General features: G+C 40.6%; 1 protein-coding gene across 1 annotated transcript in view; it reads right to left on the bottom strand.

The window, feature by feature from the left end:
* Positions 1-284: 284 nt before the first annotated feature.
* The window catches only part of zfhx4 (zinc finger homeobox 4), an 88733-nt gene continuing 63280 nt past the window's right edge, over positions 285-25737 (bottom strand). Inside the window, exons 7-12 of the mRNA XM_047349523.1 lie at positions 20532-20630; positions 13568-13701; positions 11179-11379; positions 10664-10772; positions 5118-10502; positions 285-4626 (exon numbers count right to left, since the gene is read on the bottom strand). Coding sequence (XP_047205479.1) covers positions 3059-4626; positions 5118-10502; positions 10664-10772; positions 11179-11379; positions 13568-13701; positions 20532-20630 — 7496 coding nt within the window. The 3' untranslated portion in view covers positions 285-3058. The remainder of the gene's footprint in view (positions 4627-5117; positions 10503-10663; positions 10773-11178; positions 11380-13567; positions 13702-20531; positions 20631-25737) is intronic.

The following is a 25737-nucleotide window of genomic DNA, read 5'->3' as shown; positions in this document are numbered from 1 at the left end:
AATTGGGAAAACTTAGCAATTGCCCTACTCACTTGACTTTGAGCTAGCATTTTAAGTCTTCATATTGATGTTTTTTTTTTTTTTGTGCATATTTCTGAATAAGTGGATGTGGATTGGTGGGTTAAACTGGTTCTTAGGTGTAGACAAAATTATACATATGAAAATTAGATGCTCTGATTAAAACCAAACAGATCCCTTATACATGCTTGACTGAAAATGAGCAAAAACTGCATTTGTAACTCTGTTGTAAAATTAAATGAAATTAGTATATAGGGAGACAAAACTGGTTTGCAGATACAGTTTTTAATGTATCACAACAATGAGCAACAAACATACTTGATGAACTATTTCCAGAAGTTGTTCAAATACCATCTACAATAAACGTCATTTCAACTATGACAACAGGTCTGTGACAAAATAAAAAAAAGGTTTCAAAACCATGTTATTACCGTGATACGGTACAGTTGAGACCTCAAACAGTACAGTAACAAAAACTAATGCGACTACTCTCTATATATAAAACATCAATAACATTTTTGGTTTAGTTTATTTAAAGTTTTAGCCATAGGGGCTTCTTCTTATTAAAACCTCAGGGTGCATTTCCTATGTAACCCAGATGTTGTAGAGTACATATTGTGTAGGATATGATTGCGCCATGAAAATCCCTTTGACATCTAGAAGAGCAATTCCAATTTCAACCTTTTGAAGGCTGTCCCCTTAAACATGACACAATTCATCCATTTAAAAAAAAAAAAAAAGTTCTTTTTTTTTTCTTTTTGGCTGCTGTGCAGTTGCAATATATATGTACAGTTATATTGTTAGACCATCCTTTTTGTTGGTTTCGTAGCTTTTACCAGTCCTTCATGTGGGAAGTGTCCTGTCTGATGCTAGCATCTTAGCACATGATGCTAGCTGACAGTTCAGTCTTATAATGCTGAGCCACAAAGTGGGGAAAGGCAAAAAGCCAGAGTTGTGAAAGCCTTTGGAATCAGGACAGTCGTTTATGTTTGTACAATGGCAGAATTGCACCTTGGGAGGCCAGGATGTCTCACATGAAACACAATCGAAAAGTGTCTTCAGGAATAAAGTAAATGTAAAATACTAAAAATCTAAATAATGACATTTGAAAAGCTCACACGGAAAATTTAAAACTGATGATTTGCTTACAACTTTGAGAAAAAAAAAAACACCTTTACAAATATAAAACATAAGAGGAAATGTTACTTGATTTCATTGTTTGAAACAATAACTAAGCATGATTCGATTTAACCTGTCAAACAGTTGCATTACATGCTACTTGCTCATTTCAGAATAGGAAATACCAAAAGCAATACATTTTTGCATTTCTTCATATTAATAAATTTGTACCATGCACAGCCAACTACGAATATGTACAACAGCTTAGCTTTCTTTGTTCACAAGCCTTTTTCTTTCATACAAATAGCCTTCTGTTACTTTGGAATGAATCACACTGGTTACCAAACTAGAAAGTGATTCATAAAAAATTTAACACCCTTTGACAGCTTTCACATTCTTAGTTCCACAGAATAAAAAAAAAAAAAAACAAACAATAAGAAAAACAACTAAAAAACTAAAGCAATCAATGGATCAGTTTGGTTGAAAGTTGAAAGACTTTATGGCAAGCAAATTAAGATTACACAGTAGCAGCAAATGTTGTATGGTAATACTCTGAAATTTTCAAAAGTTACTAAATAGGAAAGAGTCTGATGCTGACCTCAACTGTAGACCATCAGAAGTGCCCAGAAAGTTGACGGGAGGACGTTAACCTATGCACAACGTGGTTGTGTATAGGTTTAACACTGTTTCGAATTCTGCACATACGTAAAAAATTTTAATATTAAACAAAAAATGCTGTTGTCCTCCTCTTAAAGCAGCATATTTGCCAACGTATAGCAAATTATTATACCTTATTTTTTAACATTGTGACCAACTTGTACCTTAACAGTTTCAAGTATACAGTACTGCTTTCCTTGATGCACCAATTATTAAATAGGTCTCTAGATTGTTAGGCATTAATCCTGTAACAAATATGGACCAATATGCTGCTGCAATTGACACAAATAATAATTAAAACACATACATACAAACAAAATCTATTAAATTAACAAATGACCTACTCAAATAATAAAAAGACAAGTAAAAACAAATTAAGTGCACTATAGTCCAGACACAAGCAGGTACCGTAACAGTACAGCAATTCACAAATGAAAAATGTTATATTCACATAATCTGAGAGAGTCTATCAAAACTAGAGTTATTACCTCTTGAGAAAAGGGTGTGAGCAGAGGTAAAAGTGAGAAGGTAAGAGTTGGCACAGATTAGTATATACTACAAGAAAAACAGGGGTTGGGAAATAGATACAGCTTGCTGTAATACAAACTGGCAAACACAGGGGCATCATACACATTTACTTCACCATTCTAAATTCCCTCAGTGGCAAACCCATACTGTCTTTATAGGGTAAAACTAAAAGGATATCCACATTGTCCATTGTAACAGTAATATTGTCTCTTGGTACTCTATACACATCAAGGAAATGCGTCCGATAAAGCTTGACATGTTTTGGTTATAAGCCAAGTGTACCCAGGCTTGGTGCTGTTTTAACAAATGAGAAATGTTATGTTCTGACCTGAGAATTTAAAGCTACTGAATTACACCTATCTAAACTAAGAGAGATTCTCTTTGAGGGTTCTGGATCGTCATCCCATACAGTACATGCTAGCATTTGGAAAACAATCCAGCTGAGGTGCAATTTGCTATCGTGAGAGTTTTTGGCTTGAAACAAGCTCCCCGGAGGGAGCTTGTGAGATTTTTTTCCTACTCCATGTTTTTGTATACAATATAAGCTCAGTCAAGCATCTGCAACAGTTCTGTCCATAACAAAAATCAATCAATATCTTGCCAGCATATCAATATGGGAAAAACAATCCTGAGTCAATCATTTGGTACTGTAATTTTTTTGGGTTAAGAGAAACTTTGGAACTGCAGTTTAAAAAGTCTTATTTTTTTCTTTACGCAAGGGATCCTTTTGTCACTCCTACACACTGAACATATCCATTCTCATACTACTGAAGCTCGCGTCTAGGCCAGAGGCCGTCTTAGCCTTGACTTCCAACGCATTATCTAAGTCATCCAGCTTCTGGCTTAGCTCATTGTCAGACTCATCTGAACAACTCTCGGTGGGTAGTGAGGTTGGAACCCCTGAGGTGCTGCAGGAAGTTGAGGTAACCGTTGAGGGTGAGGAGAGGGGAGGAGGGGGAGAGGCAGACGGGGAAGAGGAAGCAGCTTTCCGGGCTGTGTTGGCCTGGAACAGGACATTTGGCCAGGACTTCATGGACAAGCGAGAGAGATGAGGAAAGGTGTTATTAGAAGAAGCTGCAGACTGCGAGGTAGATGTGGTGTTAGGAGTAGGGGAGCAGACAGAGTGAGGTAATAATCTAGTATGCTCTTTGGCATTTCTCATTGCTTGTTTGATTGTTTTCTCTTTGTGCAAGCTCGACTGAAGGTGTTGGCCAAGTGCTTCATTCCCATTAACAACCACATTGCAGGCAACACAAGTGTAGTTGCTCACTGCTTTTCGAAGCACTGTCTCTTGCGGGTCAGTAAAAGGATGTCCAAAGTAGCAGAAGGACTTTTGATGACATACCACTGAATCTTCATCAGCAAAAATCATCTGGCACTTCCTGCATATAAACTCGTGCTTGACAGATGGTACAATAAAAGCATCTGGAAAATCCATGGTACATTTGGTTTCTGTTTTCGGTTCTTCTTTTGTGCTTTCTGTTGAAGAGCCTTTGTTGTCATCCTTAGCATCTATAGCTTCTTTTGGTTTGAATGAATTAGTTGTGTTGCTCTGTATGCTCTGAGGTGTCTTGACGGGGGTTGGTCTCTGTTGCTGCTTCTGTTCAAGTTGTTTCTGCTGCTGTTCAAGTTGTTTCTGCTGTTGCTGCTGCTGCTTTTGCAGGGAATCATGGAGAGTCTGCTGGTACTGTTGGTACTGCTGCAGGAGAGCGGTTGGGGAGAGACCAGCGGCCATGGCAGCTTGTGGGACTGCTGCAGGTCCATACGGAAACAGGTTCTCCATTCCACACAATGGTGGAAAATAGCCCCCTGTCTGAACCCCTCTGGGAAGCTGTGGAGAAAAGCAGTTGGAAAATCCAGGCAGAAAGTAGGGCAAGAACTGGCCCCCCAATAAAGAGCTTGGATCACCTGCGGCAAGAGCATTCTGCAGTGCCTGAAGCTGTGCAGCCTCAAGGAGAGCCTCACTTCCTGGTTTTCCTGGCACTGGGCACGGTCTCTCCCTTGATTTGGCCATGCTAGGGGTGTCGGGGCATGAGCCGTTGTCATTCTCTCTGTCCTTCATCCTCATTTGAGGTGGCTTGTCTCCTGATTTCTTGCTGTTGTCTCTCTCTGCATCTTTGCCTTGCTGCTCTGTGTGGTTTACTGCTGCCAAAGGTGTGGAGGGAACAGGAGGAGGAGGAAGTGGAGGAGGAGGAGGAGGAGTCTGCAGAAGAGTCTTGGTTGGGGTAGTGCTGAGAGACATGGCAGGAGAGGGGGTGGCTGGTGTAGGAAACCCAAGCATGCCAGCACCTGGAGACGCTAAAGCTGAAATACAGTGGTATATAAATATGGAAATATTCAATAATTCAATATTCAACCCCAGATCATTTTGGAAATTTGATGTTATAAGATAATGATCCTGTCACTGGCTGAGTCTTTAAATCTCTTGTTAAGATTTTGTTATGGATCAAAACTGTCACATGCGCTCTTTAATAATTTAACGTTTTCTAAATATTATAATATAAATATACCAAACCTAAAATAGGGGGAAAACAAAAACAAAATGTGATATAGATCATTTGCTGTAAGAAAAATCTTGAATTTAGCAAATAGCAGTTCAGCTTTAATGCTGACATAATGCATGCACTCCCTATCACCATTCTTAAATTTAAAATAGCTTTAAAAAGTAAGATTTTGGACAAACATATCTGTGATACAGAATAATCAGTTATATAGTACAATAAAATACTGCAGGAAAAAGTTCAGTTCATAAAGCTTCTAGTCAGTTTTTTTCACTGTTTGTCATAGTAACTCACCAGGTGTGTTGGGTGGGAAAACTGGAAGTGATGATGGCCCATTTACTCCAGGAAGTAGTACTGGTGGGAGGCCAGACAATCCTGGGTAACCAGAAGGAAGGCTGAGGCCATGAAGTGCATTACTGTTATCCACTGAAGTTTGCTGCTGTGGGTTAGGCAGGCTCAGTCCATCCCCGGCTTTCTTCATACGATCCAGCTCTTGCTGGGCCATCAGCTGACGGACAGTGGTTGGTGCTAGGTAGTCTTTTTCGCGATCCACCTGGTTACCTAGTGTTTCTTGCACTTTTGTGATGTGCTGTTTGGAAAAAATGTGGTCTCTAACAGACATCCGGGCTGTGTACTTTACACTACACAGTGTACACTCAGTTCTGGGCCCCTCTGGTGAACCCTGACTTATCATGAATGGCTTTCCAATGTTAATCTTAAATTTCTTCTCCTTAGCACGGGCATTCTGGAACCACACCTGGACAACACGTTTGGGAAGTCCAATTTCATTGCCCAGCATCTCACACTCTTGCATTGTAGGAGTGCGATAGTCACTAAAGCATGCTTTGAGGACTTTAAGTTGCAAGTTACTCATCTGGGTCCTGAAACGTTTGTGGCCTGGACGATCTCCCGTATTGTTGATTTTTCCAGATTTGTTGAAAGGGTTACCTGCCCCAAACGGACTAGGAGAACTAGGGTCAGCAAGGCTGGATGATTCACTTCTGTCATTGTTGTCATCCATTTCATCATCTCTGGAGCTGAAGTACAAGTCATAGTCTTTTCCAGAGAAGCTGAGGGCAGGGCTCACCATGCTGAATTGGAACCTTTCATTACCAGCATCAGAATTTGTCAATTGGCCCTTTTTGCTGTCGTTCATCTTGTCTCCTCCATTGGCAGTTAGGCTCTCAACCTCATTGTTATTACACTCATCTCCAGTTGTGACATCGCTAATGGCTGTATTAATTGATGATGTCTCATCGAAGTCCATCTTACTGAGATCATAAGATGAAGCCTCTGCTGAATTATTATTAGGCCCTTCAGTTTCATCGCAGTTTTCAGCTTTTAAGGATGAAGGGCTTAAGAAGTTTTTTACTTGAGCCTCAGATGGTTTGACTGGAGTTGAGGATGCAGTTGGCAACTCATAATCATTTGGTTCAGTCTTGGTGGGCAACTGTGGGTAGTCAAAGAAATTATACTTGTTTGGGCTTTCCCCTCTTTCATTGTCTTGATTCATCATTGGGCTTGGTGGCAAGCTAAAGCCCGCTTGTTTGGCCTCATGCCAGTGTCTTGATCTTATGTGGCTATCGAGAGCGGATTTAGCCTTGAAGAGTGCTCTGCAAAAGGGACATTTCTTGTGGGATTGTGAGGGCCCTATAGCCCTAAACTGCCCCTTTCTCTCTCTTGCACGAGTGTTTTGAAACCAGACTTGCACAACTCTCTTCTTCAAGCCAACTTCTCGTGCAATGTGATCCAACATCTTCCTTGTTGGGTTAGAGTCAAGTAGATATTTGTCATAAAGGATCTCCAATTGTTCTGGTGTAATGGTGGTTCTCAAACGTTTGTCTCTATGTTGCTCTTCACTACTGTTTCCACCATCTTTATCATTAGCATTTTCCTCCTTGTCATCCAGTTTTCTCTTCATTGCTCCAGAGCCTGCAGCTGTAGCCATACTTGAGCTACCCTGGGAGGGCATTTGGGAGAGTCCCCCAGATAACAGTTGGCTAGCCATTAGGGGATTGTTTGGATCAAATATCATATATGGCATATCGATGGGTCTTTCAAGGAACTGAGAATGGAGAAACTGGTTCTGGGCTGCCAGGAAATGCATGTGCTGGTGCTCTTGCCACAGCTCCATAGTGGGAAAGGCAATCTTACATTGGTCACACTGGTACTGAAGCATCTGGTGGGAGAGACTGTTTGTGAGTGAGGAAAGTGCAAGGGAAAGTGGACTTGAAGGTACTGTGGCTGCTTGTGGCTGGGAATGGGGTCTTGACAATTGTGGCTGGGGAGCTTTTTGAGGGGGTGGTTGAGGTGTGCAAGCCTTAGACGGTCTTGATTCTGGTAGCAACTTCATCACTGGTGATGGAGCCATCTCGGGTTGTTTCAGTTCTGTTTCAGGGGAAATATCTGGCTTAGGGGATGTTTTTCCCATGGGTGCACGAGGTGAGGCCATCAGAGGGGAGCTTGAGCCAGAACTAGTAGCAGTTCCTGTATGAGATGGTTTAGTTAGCTCTAAAGGCGCCAGGGTTACCTTGTATAGAGGTTGTTCAAGATTATCTGTGTATTCCTCACAGGTGTTGTCCTCATTGCCCTCCTCATCTTCATCTTTATAGCACTGCTTTTTCTGGTGGGTGATAAGATCAAAGATGCGTGGAAATACAATGTTGCACTTCTTACACTGGTACTGCATGTTGCTGGTTCTAATGTATCTCTCATTGGTGAGCTCTTTTTTCTCATTGTCCTTTGAATCTGCCTGATTTTCATAAGTCTTACGAGCTTTTTGGCGGGCATTTTGAAACCACACCACAATAACTCGTGTTGGCAGGTTGAGTACAGTAGAGAGTTGCTCGATCTCATCATCCTTTGGATATGCATTAGTATCAAAAAAGTCTTGTAGTACCCTCAACTGATAATCAGTGAATCTGGTCCTAGAGGACCTCTTGTTAATGCCCGATTCAGTTCTGTAGTACTCATGTGCACTGACCTGGGGCTCCATTCTTATATCTTCTAATGTAGTAATTGGAGGAATGTTAAAGTTGTATGGAGAATCTTTACTCCTTTGCCTTTCTTTGAACAAGGTGTTACGGAACCAGTGCTTTATGACTTTTTGCGGCAAACCAGACTTCTCTGACATTTCCTGAATTTGCTCTTCATTGGGGGAATTGTTAATATCAAAGTTTGCACGGAGAATTTTAAGCTGATCATCAGTTATACGGGTGCGTGGACGCTTAAACTGAGACTGGCGGAGAAAGTTTGGATCAAGACCCAACTGCTGCTGGCAGAGCTGTGTAAGGTCTGTGGAGAGTGAGTCCATAGTGGGCAGCTGTAATGCCAGCTGAGGGGGAAGGCCTGGGTGTTGGACTGATTGCATCATCAAAGGTGGGAAAAGTGGCAAATCTAAGGGAACAGGGAGCTGCACTTGGGGTGGTGCAGGTGGGGCAGTGGGTGGTGGAGGAGGAGGTGGTGGTGGTGGTTGGGGTGGCTGGGTCTGGAGGGTAGTTTGATGTGCAGTCTGATGAGTAACAGGAACTGGTGATGGTGCAGGTGTTTGAGGTTTGGTCATTGAAGTAGAAGGGGGCTGAGAAGTTGGTACTGGGGTTGGAGCAGTAGGTGGTGGAGGAGGAGGTGGTGGTGGTGGAGGTGGAGGGGTCTCAGGGGAAGCAGGGTTTATTGGATAGAGTTTGTCATAAGCCTCTCTGTACTGCTGAGCAAACTTTTCAAGCTCAACATATGGGAAAAAGTGACTGTGCACATGTTCTTGGTGACTTTTGAGAATCAGCATATTTGAGAATAGTTTTCCACACCTTCCACACTCGAGCTTATCGGTGTTGATGTCTACTGGCTCAATGCCTTCTTTGTTTTTCTTTTGATTTTTTTGCCTGTTTTCATTGTATTGGATGACCAACTCAAATCCAAAATTTTCTAATAAGGCTTTGGCTGCATTGCCCCTTGCTCCTGACACAATACGCGGAGGAGGGATCAATGGCTCTGAGAACTTTGACTTTTTGGGATCCCTATTTTCTTTTACTCCATCACTAACCCCATCTCCTGTACCTTCCATCTTAGCTCTGCATTCCTGTTTATCTAAGTGGTCTTCAGCCTCTGCTGATATTTGCATTTCTGAAACTGATATAGTGTTGGGCTCAATTTTGGATTTGTTACTCTGCAGTTGCTGGCTTTTCTGATGTTGGATTTGGGATTGTATCTGAGAAGCTTGATGCTGTTGTTGAGCCTGTTGCTGAGCTTGGGCCTGCTGTAACTGGTGCTGCTGTTGCATCTGCTGTTTCAAGTCCTCTAGGAATGATCCTGTCAGGCCAGGCATTCCAAAAGCTGCTGCTGAGTGTAGAGCAAGTTCTGGGTTTAAATTAAATTCAGCTCCTGGTATGTAAAAGGGGAAGAGGAACTGAGGCTGTTGAAACTGGAGCAAAGCTTCTGGAGTCATTGGGAAATGAGGGAAGAAAGCCGGGTTGAGAAACTGAGGCTGAAAGAACGCTGCCTGTTGCTGTAGTTCATGCTGAAGCTGCAGCTGCAGCTGGGCTGAAGACTGTGCTGACTGATGGCTGCTTGCCTGTGCTGAAACATGTTCAGTAGTTGGTGTTGGTTTTGTGTTGTTGATTTCTTTGGATTCAACTGTGTTTTCTTTGTTAGAAGAGGGTGTCCCACTTCTAGCATTGTCCGAGTTGCTTGTGTTCCCTTGTGCACTTGGACCTGGACTTTTTGCAGGGGTGGGGCCACTGCTGCCAGTGACACCACTGCTGCTCATATCCGTTTTGGCTGTTCTTGCTTTGGTCTGGTGGAGCACTGACCTCATATGGATTTCAAGAGTTGAGCTTTGGCTGTAGGCAACATTACAAATATTGCATTTAAATGGTTTGTTGTCAATGCTGTTGGATGTTTCTTGTGGAACAGGACTTGATGCCTCTTGAAGAACCTTTTTCAGTTTATGCAGATGGGAAACTGAATTGTAGTGGACCAGTAGGATGTTCTTCTGGGTAAAGGACTCTTTACATACTGTGCACTTATAAGGTCGTGAGGGGTCTAAAAATTTCTCCATTGTAAAGTTGGGGCCTTTTCTAAATGGTAGGGTACGTTTTGGTTCTGCTCCCATGTCATCAAGGAGAGAGCTACTGTCACTTCCAGTAGGACTAGGTTTGTCGTCTTGGTCCATTTCATCATCTTTGTCCAAGTCATGGTCAAAGGCTTGAGCTTCCTCCAAGGCCCTGGCCTCACTCTCAGTGATGTCACCATTCAGTGGCAGATTTCCTATTAGCTGCTGCACCTCAGCCTCACTCAGTTCAGGGTGCCCATTTTCTAAATGCTTTCTGAGGGCTAGGAATGTCCTGAAGCTACGCTGGCAAAGGCTGCACATAGTGGCAGCTCTGATAGCGTGGTACTGAGAATGTATTTGAAGCTTATGCATTGTCTTGAAGGCCAGGCTGCAATGGTTGCAACGGTATTTATATACATGGCGATCAGAAACAGAAAGCTGCTGTTGTTGCTGTTGAAGTCTTTGGAGCTCACTGAAATGGTCTTGTAGGTTATCAGGAGACTTGCTATCATGTCCTAATCCAGTAGTTCTTTTCCAGTCAGGGGCTTCTGAAGCCTCCTTTGGGGGCTTGAGTTCCTGGTGCTCTAATTCGTTCTTGTCTTTACTGGTTTGGTCCTCCTTTGAGGTGTTTCCTGCAAGATAAAACAAGAATTTGCAGTATTATTCACAAAATCCTTAATAGTCTTGTTTTTTATCTCATAAATGAAAGTCAGTTGTATCTGTTTAAAAGTTTTTAAACTTAAAATTGAGAGAATATAATTCAAACACTGTACTTTGCTACCTTTAAACATACCTGACCCATCAATAAGAGAGGTCGGGGAATCAGTTAAAGATGGAGTTTTCCCTTGTCCAGTCTGAGGAAGCATTACATCATTTGGCATGGCTGTATCAGGTCCAACAACCTATTAAGAAATAAAATCAGTTATTACAGTAGTACAGAATATATATATATATATATATATATATATATATATATATAAATGATTAAATCACATACATAAACCAAATGCAAAAAAAGATAACAATGTATTAGTTGTATGTACCTATCCCTCAAAAAACTGTATTTAACTGTTTGAATTTGTTTCTATCAAGTCTGTTGTGTAAAAAAAACAGTGAGGGAGTTCATGGAAAATATTAGGAAAATATTTTTAAAATACACGGGAGACTAGAGTGAAAATGACACCCTTCTCATAATAACTGTCCTTTATCTACATGCACCTGTAAAATTATTTTAACTAATTTGTTAAATCATATTTTCTGACACTTGCATGCATAGAAATCTCATTTATAATAATCAACTTGGCATACTGTTAGAATCAGCTTCTCCACACAGTCAGGAGCCACACTGTGAAGGTGTGTAAGATGCAGCTGCAAGTGAATTTTGTTGCTCAGGACATCCTGACATAGCGGGCAGCGGATTACAGGCTGCATGGAATGTTGGGACATCACATGGAGCTGCATGCGGTTGGCATCTTTACTACTGTAGTTGCAATATGGACACTGTTGAACCTGAAAAACAGGAAAGTATGATCATCTCCTTTTAAAGCTCAAGTCAGAACTGATCTTGATTTTCAAAGCCAATATTAACCAAATGAAATCAAGTTTTTTATTTATTTATCCCTTTGTTAATCATCCCATCCTACAACATTAACCTCTCCTCATATTCAAAAGCACACCATAACACACAAAATGTAGATTGTTTTATGGTATCTCGGGCAAGTCGTGCATTTTTATTAGAAGAAAACATGATTGGCCAGAATTTTTACTCAGGAGATTACAGATGATAAAGGTGTGTACTCTCCTGAGCTATGTCCTGCCCTCATTAGACGGAGTACTCTAAGCCCAGCTATGTCTCACCTGTTTTAATAGAATCCATTTCTAAATGAGTACATCCTCCCTCCTTGCAGGGCCCAGAACCAGACGAGCTAATACTTCATAATCTAATTTAAAAACACATATAATTTAAGAAGATGCAAAAAAGGAAAAAGAAGCCAAGATAGATGCCTAAGGCTAGTGCTGGTATTCAACTTAGGAACACAAAAGCTGGCCTGTTGTGCTTGATGTTAAAAAGCTCTGTCAAGGAGGGAATGGAGGGATGCATTTAACCCTTTGAATGAAAGCTGGCGCTTGCCAAATGCTTGGCTTAGCATTTTTGCTTTCACAGTTAAGTATTTTCCCATTAGCTCACCATCCCACAGTGACAGTGAAGGTTAGATTTCACTAATGCTTATGAACCTGCCTCATTAACTATTAGCTTACTGTACATGCAATGACGAATCTCTCCAAGCATTTGCTCTATATATATATTTTATATATATATATATATATAGATAGATAGATAGATAGATATACAGGGGTTGGACAATGAAGCTGAAACACCTGGTTTTAGACCACAATAATTTATTAGTATGGTGTAGGGCCTCCTTTTGCGGCCAATACAGCATCAATTCATCTTGGGAATGACATATACAAGTCCTGCACAGTGGTCAGAGGAATTTTAAACCATTCTTCTTGCAGGATAGTGGCCAGGTCACTACGTGATACTGGTGGAGGAAAACGTTTCCTGACTCGCTCCTCCAAAACACCCCAAAGTGGCTCAATAATATTTAGATCTGGTGACTGTGCAGGCCACGGGAGATGTTCAACTTCACTTTCATGTTCATCAAACCGATCTTTCACCAGTCTTACTGTGTGTATTGGTTCATTGTCATCCTGATACACGACACCGCCTTCAGGATACAATGTTTGAACCATTGGATGCACATGGTCTTCAAGAATGGTTTGGTAGTCCTTGGCAGTGACGCGCCCATCTAGCACAAGTATTGGGCCAAGGAAATGCCATGATATGGCAGCCCAAACCATCACTGATCCACCCCCATGCTTCACTCTGGGTGGTACGCTCCTTTGGGGCTTCTCCACACCATAACTCTCCCGGATGCGGGGAAAACAGTAAAGGTGGACTCATCAGAGAACAATACATGTTTCACATTGTCCACAGCCCAAGATGTGCGCTCCTTGACCATTGAAACCGACGTTTGGCATTGGCATGAGTGACCAAAGGTTTGGCTATAGCAGCCCGGCCGTGTATATTGACCCTGTGGAGCTCCCGACGGACAGTTCTGGTGGAAACAGGAGAGTTGAGGTGCACATTTAATTCTGCCGTGATTTGGGCAGCCGTGGTTTTATGTTTTTTGGATACAATCCGGGTTAGCATCCGAACATCCCTTTCAAACAGCTTCCTCTTGCGTCCACAGATAATCCTGTTGGATGTGGTTCGTCCTTCTTGGTGGTATGCTGACATTACCCTGGATACCGTGGCTCTTGATACATCACAAAGACTCGCTGTCTTGGTCACAGATGCGCCAGCAAGACGTGCACCAACAATTTGTCTTCTTCTGAACTCTGGTATGTCACCCATAATGTTGTGTGTATTTCAATATTTTGAGCAAAACTGTGCTCTTACCCTGCTAATTGAACCTTCACACTCTGCTCTTACTGGTGCAATGTGCAATCAATGAAGACTGGCTACCAGGCTGGTCCAATTTAGCCATGAAACCGCCCACACTAAAATGACAGGTATTTCAGTTTCATTGTCCAACCCCTGTATATATTTTAAGAATCAGCCTAATATGCAATCTTTAAGTTGCGACACCACAACCCTTTGCAGTTTTCTATCAATTTTTCTGCAGACCTTTACCTGGTCGCTGGCAGAGGTCTTTCCCTCAGCAGACTTTGGCCTTTTGGGTGGACTTTCTATTTGTCGATCTGGATGGAGGGAATGTTTACCCATAGCATTCATTCCAGTTATCTCTTTGGAAATGGCATTCAGACCTATAAGACATAAAATATTAACAGTTAAAATTCATACTTTTTGTGACTTGATTAAAGTACATTTATGTCACATGCCATAATTCTTGCAGTTTAGTTTAGATTGTTACTATATGCTATTAAATGATATAATAATTTACATTTCTAAGCTTCAAAATACAAAAATTCAATTCATAATTGATTTACTTTCTGATCACGATGTCACAGTTTTTTATCTTGCCAAGTATGTTGGTATATAAAAAAACGTGTTACATGGGTCTAGAATTGAAGCATATTTTGACACAGAGGCATTATTTTACATAGAATTTATTAGGACAAAGTGTGTAAAATGCAATGCTTTTTAACAGGACGGGATATATCTCTATCTTGTTTTATTCTTTTGCCATATTTAATCGCCATCTATCCTGGGATGTAAATCAATGCTCTGTATACAATCTATCCACTAGTTCAGTCAAATAATCAAATAATGATCATTAGGCGGGCTGCTTCAGCTGAAGCCACTTCTAACAATCTGCATGCTGAGATGACTTAATCTTCATCTGTTCATACAGAGCACCTGTATAGCATAGCATGAAATTAAATAATATTATTGGGTCACTGCAGCAACATTTGAGTGGCACTTGTGTAAATCCAGTAGCTGTGATGCATATGTGCGCTACATTTTGCTTATCAGAACTGCTATGTTTATGATGCATTTATTGACATTCAAAATACCCTGCATTAGTGTGGCTTAGCTGCTGATAAACTTGCATATACTACAGTATCAGATCCATAGAAAGATGATGCTGAAGTGTTATTTAGCCAATGCAGCCTATCTTATGCCATTGAAATGCAAGGCAGATGTATAGCTACAAGTGCATTAATCTAAGCCCAATAGAGTGTGGAATACATCAGATTAACAGAGGAAATGATGGAAGATCTGGATCACTCATGTAATGTGTGTAATTAGACTATTACCCTAATTATACAGTATCAAGCTAGTAAAAACACATTTTAGTAAATATGCTGACACTGTGAAATGCTGAAGCTGTCTCAATAATTGATCAAATAATTATTGATTATTGATGACTATTGTGAATATATGGAAGGATTTACAATTACTATTCAGTGGGGCATAGGTAATGATTCAAAAAATGATTGGACTCTAAAACAACATTAGCATGAGTACAAGCACAAATTGTATAATTCATATTCATACACAGTGACGTGGTGCAGCCCTGAAGACATGTACAATGGGAAAAAATTCAGTCAGGCTCATTATCACAGCACGACATACATTAAATGTTATGGTAATATTATACACTTCATTAGTTCATATACATTTCCCCGACTGCCTCAACAACTACTGTGTCTGTATGAGAAGCAAAATTTTCAGGGCCCCGGTCACGGCTGGTGGTACAGTAGCAGTGTGTGTGCATGTAAGTGTGTGTTTGAGAGACGTAAACAGCGGGGCTCAATGTGGAGAGATCAGCCTCTGGTTGTATTTGGTAAATGCTGCAGCCACTGATAAATCTTTCATTAGCCTCATCCTAAGATACAAGCCGTGCAGGCCCTGCTATACTCTGCCACTGCAATTTACCCAATCTGCTCGACACAAAGACACAGCAACAGCAACTCTCCCTCCCTCATTCCCTCCCTTACTTGCTTTCTTCCTTCCCCTCTCCCTGAGCTATCCCTCCCCCGACCCCCTCTTTCGTGTCCCCTCCCTCGTCTGGTCACTCAAGGCAATATGTGAGCCTCACTCTTGCGAATCAACGCTTCACGCTAGATGCACAAATGGAAAAAAGGGGAAATCAAAGCACTGATACATGGAGAGGGGGGTTGAAAAAAACATTTTGTATTTCATATTATTCTGTGGCTCGTGTTTGTATTGGACGCATATCAATTCCTCCGGCCCGTTCATGCATTTTAATTCTGTTGCATTAAGTAGGCGTTCCACTTATTTTATTTGTAATCCCCTATATCTGGAGCCTGAAATATTGGCCTGTCAAGGAAAGTGACAAGAGAAAAAGAGGGAGAGAGAGAAGGGGGGAAGGGGGGGTACAAGGGCACAATGTGAATTTCCAAGAGCATCCGAGAATTGCTCTGCAGCTCAGAAGAGCGAGGTAATTTTGTCTTCCACTGCTTATGATGGCCTCTGCTAGGCTTGCATATGTGTGTATACGTGCATAAATGTGTGTGTATATACACCTCTTGTCAGGACTCTGACACTCATCATGTAGCCCGGGTCAGATTGGCCCGGGCTACAAGTGCCAGTCGCATCACCTGACCTTACCAAAGTCCGCATCCCCGCCTCCCACATTTATTATAACCATTTCTAATTTCAACTTTCAATTTTTGCCCCCGTCTTCCAGTCAATTTGCAACTAAATTACATCCAGGAGAAAGGAGATGAGGCGATTGTCGGACAAGAGCCTGGAAACACATTTACAATGTGGCTAGGGGAAAGGGGCCCACACATCACCATTGATTATTGTCATGCTGAATATAAATGTATGTTTGTGTAATGTTTGTGTGTGTGTTTTTTTTTTTTTTCTGCCTGTGCAATGTGAAGATATGTCCTTCTGGTTTATATGTGTCTTTGACCTAGTGCTTTCATCAATGATGAATAAAAAAAAAACAGTTTTGAGGCATCAAAGTACATTCAAACTGTAAAATAATTGCAAGGATGCAGCTACCTATTAAACCGTGACTGAAACAATCAAAACATAGGTAATTCTTCAGAAAAAAAAAAAATTTTAAACCTTAAATGTATATTCTGTGGTGCAGTTATCTTCTCTTTGTCTGCAAATCTGCAGTCCACACTTAATGACTGTCCACCCCCCTCTCTGTCTCCTCCTGTCCTTCCACTTTCCGTTCATCCCTTCACCAAATGAAGTGGATCGGCAGAATAAACCCCAAAACAACCCCCCGCCCCCCCACCAGTGACAAATCTCTGCACAGAGCAGGACCCTGCTTGATTAGATAAATCAAAAAGTGATTTATGACACTCAAGTCCCTTTTGCATTGCTGGGGGACAGAGTGGAACACACAAAACCCATCTTTATTTGCAACTGTCAATTGTGTTTAAAAAGCTGCAGGTATGCACACACACACACCCACACAACATCATAATGCTTTTAGAGTCTAAACCCAACTGTACAAGTCAAATTAGATTTTTACATGAGCAAGTAAATTATTAAATCCTTACATCTTTCCTAATATGCCTTCATATAAAAATACGCCAGAAACTTTCTCCTTACTCTAAACCTATCCATTTTATCTACCAGAAGCAAAAAAAAAATGCAACGGTGATTCCATATTTGTTTTTTTACTTCACAAATATACCAAAAACACACACACAAACATGGAGAAAAGGGGGCTGGGTGGCAAGGATTTAGTATTCAATTCAGTTCTGATCCCTGGCAGACTGGCTAGCGTTACAGAGCAGTAAATCTACGAGGCAGAGCCGGCCAAAGCGGGCCAGGGAGGGCCGACCAGCATGATTTACTGGCCTACTGCTCTGGGGTTACGCATTAGGCTGACCTCCGGTCACCTGATAACATTACAGCAACACACTCTGAACCTCAAATTCCCACTGAAGCACTCAGCAGGCCCAGATCTAGCCAGAGGGAAGTACACAAAGAGATAGACTCAGAAAGGAGCAAAATGGAAAGGGGCACAAGCGTAGATGGAGAGGCGGGGGGGGGGGGGGGGGGGGGGGGGGGGATAAAAAAAGAGAGGCTATTAAACAGCAGCTGTCTTTTATAGTTTGTTTTTTTTTAATGACTAACCTTCCTTTTCCCCTACATTTCCACATCTAATGAGATATACATATGAGTAAGGTCTTGTCACATTTGACAAACTGTATGAGACATTCAACAAGCTGTCATTACAAAGAAAACACACATAGGAACTGCTGCAGGCCTGCAATTAAACATGCTAATTTTCTTAATATATTTTAATCTCATCAGAAAAGAAGCACATCACTGCTCTCAAGTTTGGCAAATTTGCAAGATGTATGCACATACAAATCCCTGATAACATTCTGAAAATGACTGAGCAATTATTGAGTATTTTGCAAAAGATTTTGTTTCCCCCATTTTATCTTCACAACATTAGTACATAACATTTGACTGCACAAAGAATGAGTACTTTCTTTTCTAATCTGAATCTGTTAGAGATGTCTAATTTCTTAGGCTGTCTGACAAGCTCATTTTTAATGCTGGGGCCTTTGTTTGGTTGGTTATTTATAAGAAGTGGGCCCCTGAGCTATAGTGGCGACATGTGCCATCTACACACACAGCACAAAGCTATCTGGAAGTAATCCAGATCAAGAACATTTGCATGAAAAATGTAACAGGAATTATGGTTAATGTAAAGTGACATTGGATTTTAAAAAAGACTGTAAATGAAGCAGAGAAAACAGCTATTTCAGTTTTTTTCCTACCTCCTCTTCTTTTGAATTTTTCTATCTCTTTATTCTGCTCTGTGTTTAAGCCACTTCAGTCTTGCAAATCAACTGTACACATTGCTCATTCTCCTTTAAAACTAGGCATGGGCTGGTCATCTGTATTAAGGGGTGCCAAGGTTTTCAACAGTTTTTGTCCAAATGTTTCTACGGTTTAAAGACCTTTTAGTCCGAGGCCAGAGAAAATGCCGCAAAATGCTGTGATTATAATTTCAATTGCTGTTTAACCCAGAATTTCTCACCGACTGTGATTCTTTTCCTCTTATTGCGACATCCATTTAACTCAATCTGAGCTTTAGGATCTTATTCACCATGCTCTAGATCAGTTGTGGTCAATGAAAGTCCTTGCAAGTGGTCAAATATATTATTAGCCAGCAGAGGTGCCTGAAATAAAGTAGCCCATCAAATTTAAAATCCAAGCAGTCCTGTTTGATGGAGATTCAATATATTGTATATCTCTAAGTAGCACTATTTTAAAACTACAGTAGGCCAGCAAAGAGCTGCTTGTCCCTCAAGCAGCTCACTGCAGGCTGGCTACAACAGCAGACAGCCCAACTAACCAGCTAATATTTGCTTGTTATTCTCCCAGTGTTAATCTCTACAGGGCAGAAGAACAAATATATATATTTCACAATTACTAAATACAATGGGTATTTACTTTATACTTTCATTTTTTGTTTAAAGGTAAAAAAGAAGGCAAAACTCAAGTTGCAGATAAGACTATTATAACTATAATAGTCAAAATGTCAGTTTCACAGTTAGTTACAAGTTTTTTTTATAGCTATTTGTGTAATTATGTTCATACCATGGGGTTTTCACTTAAGGTTATCATTCCATGAGAGCTGGCCTGAGCTTTGAATGTGATGGGAAAAAATACAAGTCTTAATGCTTACACACAACGGCAATTGGTCAATTTTCTAAAAAAACTGCTGTTAATCCAATACAAAATAAAACACTAGCACTATTATATTTGGCTTGGCAGAGAAACTAAGACCTGGCCCCCAAGGCATTTCTCGTAAACAGTTATTCACAAAAAATACAATTGGCACGCATTCCTACTTGTAAAACAGGCTTCACTATGCTCAAACAACATGCAAGGACACGTGCATACTGTACAAAAGCATGCCTCAGAACAGAGGGGGATCTGGACTTTGTGTTGCTCGTAGTTTGCATGTTTTCCGGGCTGTTAAATGACACTCTGGGTGAAATGCAGCAGCATATGCATCCACAGTGGTTCCCCACCGGTCGGTCAAACGGGCCTGTCAGAATGATAGAGCTAAAAGATAGATGACTAGCTAAACTAATAGGCCCCTGCCTCACTCAGCTCTCCTTCTGCCTCATTGAGCCTCACATTATGGAGCTAGGTATGGCAGGGTAGGAAGAGAAGGTGAGGAGGGAGCTTCAGATGGATAGAGGGTGTTGGCTGGTAGGTATGTGTGTGTCTGTGAGTCTGGGGAAGGGGGGTAAGAGTAAAAAAAAATGAGAGACATTTGTAGAGGGAGGAAAATGAGAACCTTATGCAATGAGAAAAGAAAAAAAGGTGTACAGAGCTCCTATGTAATATTCATCCCCAGCCATGGATTTCCATCTCATACATAAGACCAGATGAATTCTTATTTGGGCAAATAAAACCTAACTAAGTCAGGACTATCCTGAACACAGCCCCGTACCTTGCCCAAAGTAACAGAAACATCAAGCTACATTTTAGAGATTATGGTTCCTCCAAGCTCACAATGTTTCTATTTGTGAAAATGAACAAAAGTTTCCTCTCCCCTCTTTCTATCTTGTGCTACGTTTCTATCAGTGGTATTAGTGGTGATAGGGTCACGGATTGGACAACAATTAAGTTATGGATTGAAAAAGGGGGGAAAAAATAGGATAGAAAGAAAAATGCGGGGAGGGTGCTGAAAAAAAAAACTAATTTAAGGGTTGCAGGGATGCAGTGCAATATTAGAAAAACATATACACAACCCCCCATCTAATCCTGCGCTTATGAAAAATTAATATGTCATCGGAGAGGGCACAAGAACGAGAAAAGATTAATGCAAGGCGCTTATAAATTACAAGCACGCAAACTGATTTGATTAAAAAATAATCTAGGGCCTGGACACTGCCTGGTAATATCCACAACACTCAACTTTTCCCTCTTTCTTTCTTTTCATTTTTCTCTCTTCTTATTCCCTCTCTCTTTTCTTTCCACCTCTATCTGTCAGATGGAAGCGATTAAAGCAGGTTGTGGCGGCCAGTAAGCAGCGTTCACATGTTACGCACACGCTGGAATGTTTTCTAAGTGAAAGTTATATAGATAAAGAGTTGTTTATGGTTAATGTGGGTCTAGTATGTCAAATGAAGTTGTTTTTTTTGCATCTTTTGTGCGGACTTACGGTCAGTTCTCTTGCTTTCAGTCAAATCTCGGTCAGTCAGGTTGAGTCCAGGCCTGGAAGAAGATCGAAGTGGTCTCTCACTTTCCTCTGCAGCCTCTTCTGAAAACACAGACAGACTTCATTACCCATGATGCTCTCTAAAAACAGTGACGGATGTAGAACAAGAACTGAATAGTATTTATTTAAGGTGAGATGGTTAACCAGGAAAATGTGCAACTATGTTATATAAAAGTTTGTCTTTTTTTCTGCAAATGTTGCTTCTTATTAGTTTTAATTCGTTTTTAATGGTTCTTATCTTCTTGTTCACAGTTAATCCCAAATAACCTGCTTTTTACAATGTAAAGTTCAAATTTACTTTACTTTGGATGACATACGTCATTATCAAATAATGCAATTGCATAAACTGCCAAGCCACTTCTAGTAAGTAAAATATAGTAGATTCATGGTCTGCATGTAGGGAAGCTGAAACGCATTAAATATGTCATAAAGGGATAATTATTTAGCTTAATTTAGATTGTTGATAACGTTTTGCCAACTAATACTAACTAAACATACTTTATGGTATGTAGCTATGTCAATCTTGCAGAGTTTAAGTATAAATATCTTACAAACATGCTTGAAGTATACTGACAATTAGTCTGACACATTTTAACACATTTATTTTTTCTTAGGATAAAACATCTAGGTACAAAAGTTGTGTTTTTTGTTCTTCTGAATGTATTTTTTAACTAGCCATACTGCACTACTTTTTCTGGGTTTGTTTTTGTTGCTGTTGAGAATAACTGAAAATGAAACAAAAGTACAGATGAAAATTTCTCAATTTGAAAGATTTTAAATTGAGAAATATTTTAATATTTGCTCCTTTTAATCTGAATACCAGTACTTTACAGTGCTACATACAATATATTGAAACAACTGAAATAAAACATTCCAGGGATAACTATTCCCTGAAATGTGTTGAGAAGAAATTTACATTTGTGAGTTAATTTGCAAGCACTGCATGTGCCCCTTCATTTTTAAGTAACCCTGAAAAATAGTTTTTCAGGGCTGGAAAGCTCCACCTCGGAGTTCTAAACAGAAACAATTGGGACATCCTACACCTCATTTATTAATATTCTGTTTTACATTTTGTCATTTTCTTTTTCATATATAAAAAACTAATTTATAAAGCAAGGTTTCAGGTTAAGAATGAAGGGAAAGCAGTGAAATCATATTTGACCCTCAATTGTGTTGTAGCCATGTCCCTTCTCACACAAAATAAGAAAAATCACATGCTCACACTGTTTGAGTCATGGTCACTGCTACTGTGCTATTGAACATCTATTCATGCCTGAATTCATATTTATATTCATAATATACATATAGATTTTTTGCATTCTTGTAAAGAAATACACACACACCAACACACACGTGCAGCTCTGTACTATTAGCAGATTAGCCTGCCCATCTCTGCGAGTTCAGCCCCTTGTTTGATAATTCTGTGTATCTGCAGTGTTCTGCCAGTGGATTAAAGTGCGTGGATGTGTGTTTGTGTATGCGTATGCGTGTGCACGTGTGTATATGTGTCGCCAGCACAAGCTAACACTAATCCTAGCCGAGCCCCAGCGCTCCCTTTCATCCAGCCATCATTTGTCTCCGGCTGGGCTGATGTCACTTTGTAATGAATTTTGAGCAGTCTGAGAGAGGCCAGATAACCAGACACACACACACACACACACACACACACACACACACACACACACACACACACACACACACACACACATATATATATATCTATATATATATAGATATATATATATATCTATATATATATATATATATACACACACACACACACACACACACACACAAAGAGACATATATAGTACACACACACACACACAGAGACATATATAGTACGAGTGTGCTATATATGTCTCCATCTCAGGGGTAGAACACACCAGTCCAAAATCAAAGTGAAACACTTGCAAACAGGCATCATATTCATGCACACATACACTATTGTGTTAACGCACACACATGTGCATGCACAAAAAAAGCGTAAAAAATGTCATGTCTTTTAAATGGGGTGAGGTAGCGAGGGGGGGGCGGGGGGGTCTCCCTTACCACAAACCACTCACTCTGCCAGAGTATTAAACTGCTATGTGTCTGTGTGCATGTGTGTGTTTCAAAAAAGCTGTACTCATCAATCCTGCAGAGCCTTAATAACCATATTTTATAAAACACAAACACACACTACACTTACACTGAGTAATATGCATAAAAATCAGGCAATGGGTGCACTGAGGTCAGCTTGTATTTGCATACAATCACTTTGTCCATTGTATGATGGACAAAAAGGGGGTCCCCAAACCCACCTTAGAAACATGATATGATTAACCCTTTCACATAACACATGGTGCAAACACACAAACTGAGACCAAGCGTTGGCGCCATTGCTTTACGCAGCAACACATTAAGAGGATATTATATACTGCATGAAATTTTCATGGCAGATGCTGGCATGTGATTGTTGAGGAAATTTACTGCAGTGTTTGCGTGTGTTGCAGTCATTGTTATATTTCTGCATTTGTCCATGTGTGTGCTGTGCACGTTTATCACATTTATATACACAGTCTGTCTGTGCGTGTGTGTGTGTGTGTGTTTGTGCGTGAAAGAGACCAGGACAACACTCTGCTCCTGATGTTTTATTAATACATTGGTGACAACGGAGATGAAATATCTCCTGTCAGCTGGGAGAGCCCAGGCTGCAGAAATTGCAGTTTTCACTGCTGGTGCTGCTGCAGCGTCCATCTTGTATTTTAATTCACCTCACCTTCACATATAAAGAAGGAGAGGAGGTGTGCGGTGCCAATTTATGTGCACATTTGTGTGGATCTGTTGTACATGAATACAGTCTAAAAGTCCTTTGTGACTGATTTATCTTTTCTGCATACTTGACTTTTGTTAGGAACATGTTGAACATCATGTTCTATAGACGTTTGACAAAAAAAGGTGAATAAAACGCATCTGCACATCTGTACTGTAGTAGCAGCATGCAACAATGTAAACATATGATGTGTTAGTTGGGCAGAATCATGATTATGTAATATCATCGGTTCAAAGATTTACCTTAGCTCATGCTTTAATATATTTTGAAAAAATAAATATCAATAAAAACAGTGAATATTAATAAACTAATTTTCCTTGGACTCTCATCATGAAAACCTAATTTATTTGATATCACAATTAAAAGAAATAAGTTGGTTTTTAATGGTTCTTTGGAGCTGACAGACAGCAAAATATTCTTTGTTTGTACATAAGGAAAGGAAACAGAACTAACACAGAGGTCAAAAGAAAGTCCTTCTGAGATCTTAACACTAAAACACCATTTCAAACAACCTCTAGGGGGCAGTATACCTGTAGCTAGAAAAGAGGAATAAAATGGTAAAAATGAAAGGTATGAAGAAAGAATAGGAGTGGTGAGGAAAATGGAATAAAAGACAAAATGCAGGGTGATCATTTGGGCCCAATCAGCCTTTTTTTCTCTCTCTATGATATCTGTGGTGTGTCTCTGTGAATCCAGGGAATCTGCTTCCATACTGAGGACATTCCCACGCAGACAAGCTCTCTTCATACATCAGCCCAACGTCTGCCCTCCGACTGACCCTGACAGTTGCGCACCATATTCGTGCCTACGCCCTCGCATGCTTGCGATGTGCATGTGTTTCGGTTTGTTAGTGTGTGTGTAATTGATCGAGAGAAACAGAGAGAGACTGCATGTGTTTGAATGTGAGATGTCATGTGCAAGTGTGTGTGTGTTTGAAGGAGACGGGGGGGACTCTCAACCATCAACTTAATCGCTACCAGAGGACAGAGCAAAACCTTCGCAGTCACCTTCCTCTGCCTCTGTGCACAAGAACACAGACTCAAACAGGGGGAAAAAGAGAGCAGTCCAGGCTGTGGATGTGGAGGGGGTGTGATTTTGGCAGCCTGGTGGGACTATGTTTGATGTGGGTCAGTCGGAACATTAAAGCCGGCCGGTGGGCTTGAGTTAACCACAGACCCTGTGTTCGATTACCCTCCTAGCCTATATTTAACTATTAAAAAGGAAGAATAATTAAGTGACTCTTGATCTTGTTTAAAGTTAAAACATTTTGGTTTAAAATCTTACTTATAATTGCAGTATAGTGTGGAAAAAAGTTGGTAATTTGCTTGATAAATAATCTGAAATCTGAACCATTTCCTTTTCGGTTTTTGTAAAAGAAGACCCTTATTCTTTAATACCCAGAAGAGAATGTGTTTCAAATGGATAGATCTTGTAGAATGCACTGAACAATATATAAAATAAGATGTTTGGAAAGTGGAAAATGGAGCGATAGACATATGGGAGATAAAAGCAATGAAGAATTTATTGAAAGTGTCAGCACTCTCTTAGTGCATGTGTGCGTATGTGCGAGTGAGCGTGCCCTTTAGCTATATAATGACCTGCTCTGAGACCACTTGCTCCCCCTCCCGTCTGCCCCTGAAGGCCCATAACCGCCATGCCGGGTCATTATGTGGAGGACTCAGTCATACAAGCACACAAACTGCAGAGTGATACCACGCCGGAAAACTGGACGTTTGGAGGCTCCAAAATGGCTGAATTCATTAGCTTGGCTTAGCCACCTCTAATTTGTTTCCTTAGGGCTAGGATGGTGCTCATTAAAGGGGTGAAGGAGGGGGGAAAAATTCTCTCTCAACATTTTGTTTATCTTAAATCAGAGACGCCACAGAAATGGAGCATCAACTGAAGCTGTAATTGCTGGAAACAGAAAATATCAAGAGACAAATAAAGAAAACAACAACAGTAAATACCCAGAACTTCTACTCCATGGGTCAGACAACAGTCATAGGACAAGTTTTATCCGTGTATAAATATTAAAAAAGACTAGATGCTCTGTGTCCAGTGTATCTCTGGTAGTAATGAAGTCTTAATGTTTTGGGCTGCACCCCTGACTGCCATGTCTCCTCGAGTTAGGCCTGATGTTGATGCTGATTCCTTCTTACAACTCTGGTCATGTCCCCTGTGAGACTATTTGTGCATGTGTGTGCGTGAGAGAGCAGGAAGGGGCCCTGTGATGTCACATTCCTGCGCCACGCGCGTGGCTCTAGTTTGGCCTCTAGGTTTTAACGGGAAAGCTTTGAAACATTACACCATCCCACACAGTCACAGGCCTACATA

This window comes from Girardinichthys multiradiatus, chromosome 21, assembly GCF_021462225.1.
Source record: "Girardinichthys multiradiatus isolate DD_20200921_A chromosome 21, DD_fGirMul_XY1, whole genome shotgun sequence".
NCBI classification, from domain to species: Eukaryota; Metazoa; Chordata; class Actinopteri; order Cyprinodontiformes; family Goodeidae; genus Girardinichthys; species Girardinichthys multiradiatus.
Note: the sequence above shows the minus strand (reverse complement) of the source record. Positions and strands in the feature narration are given on the sequence as shown.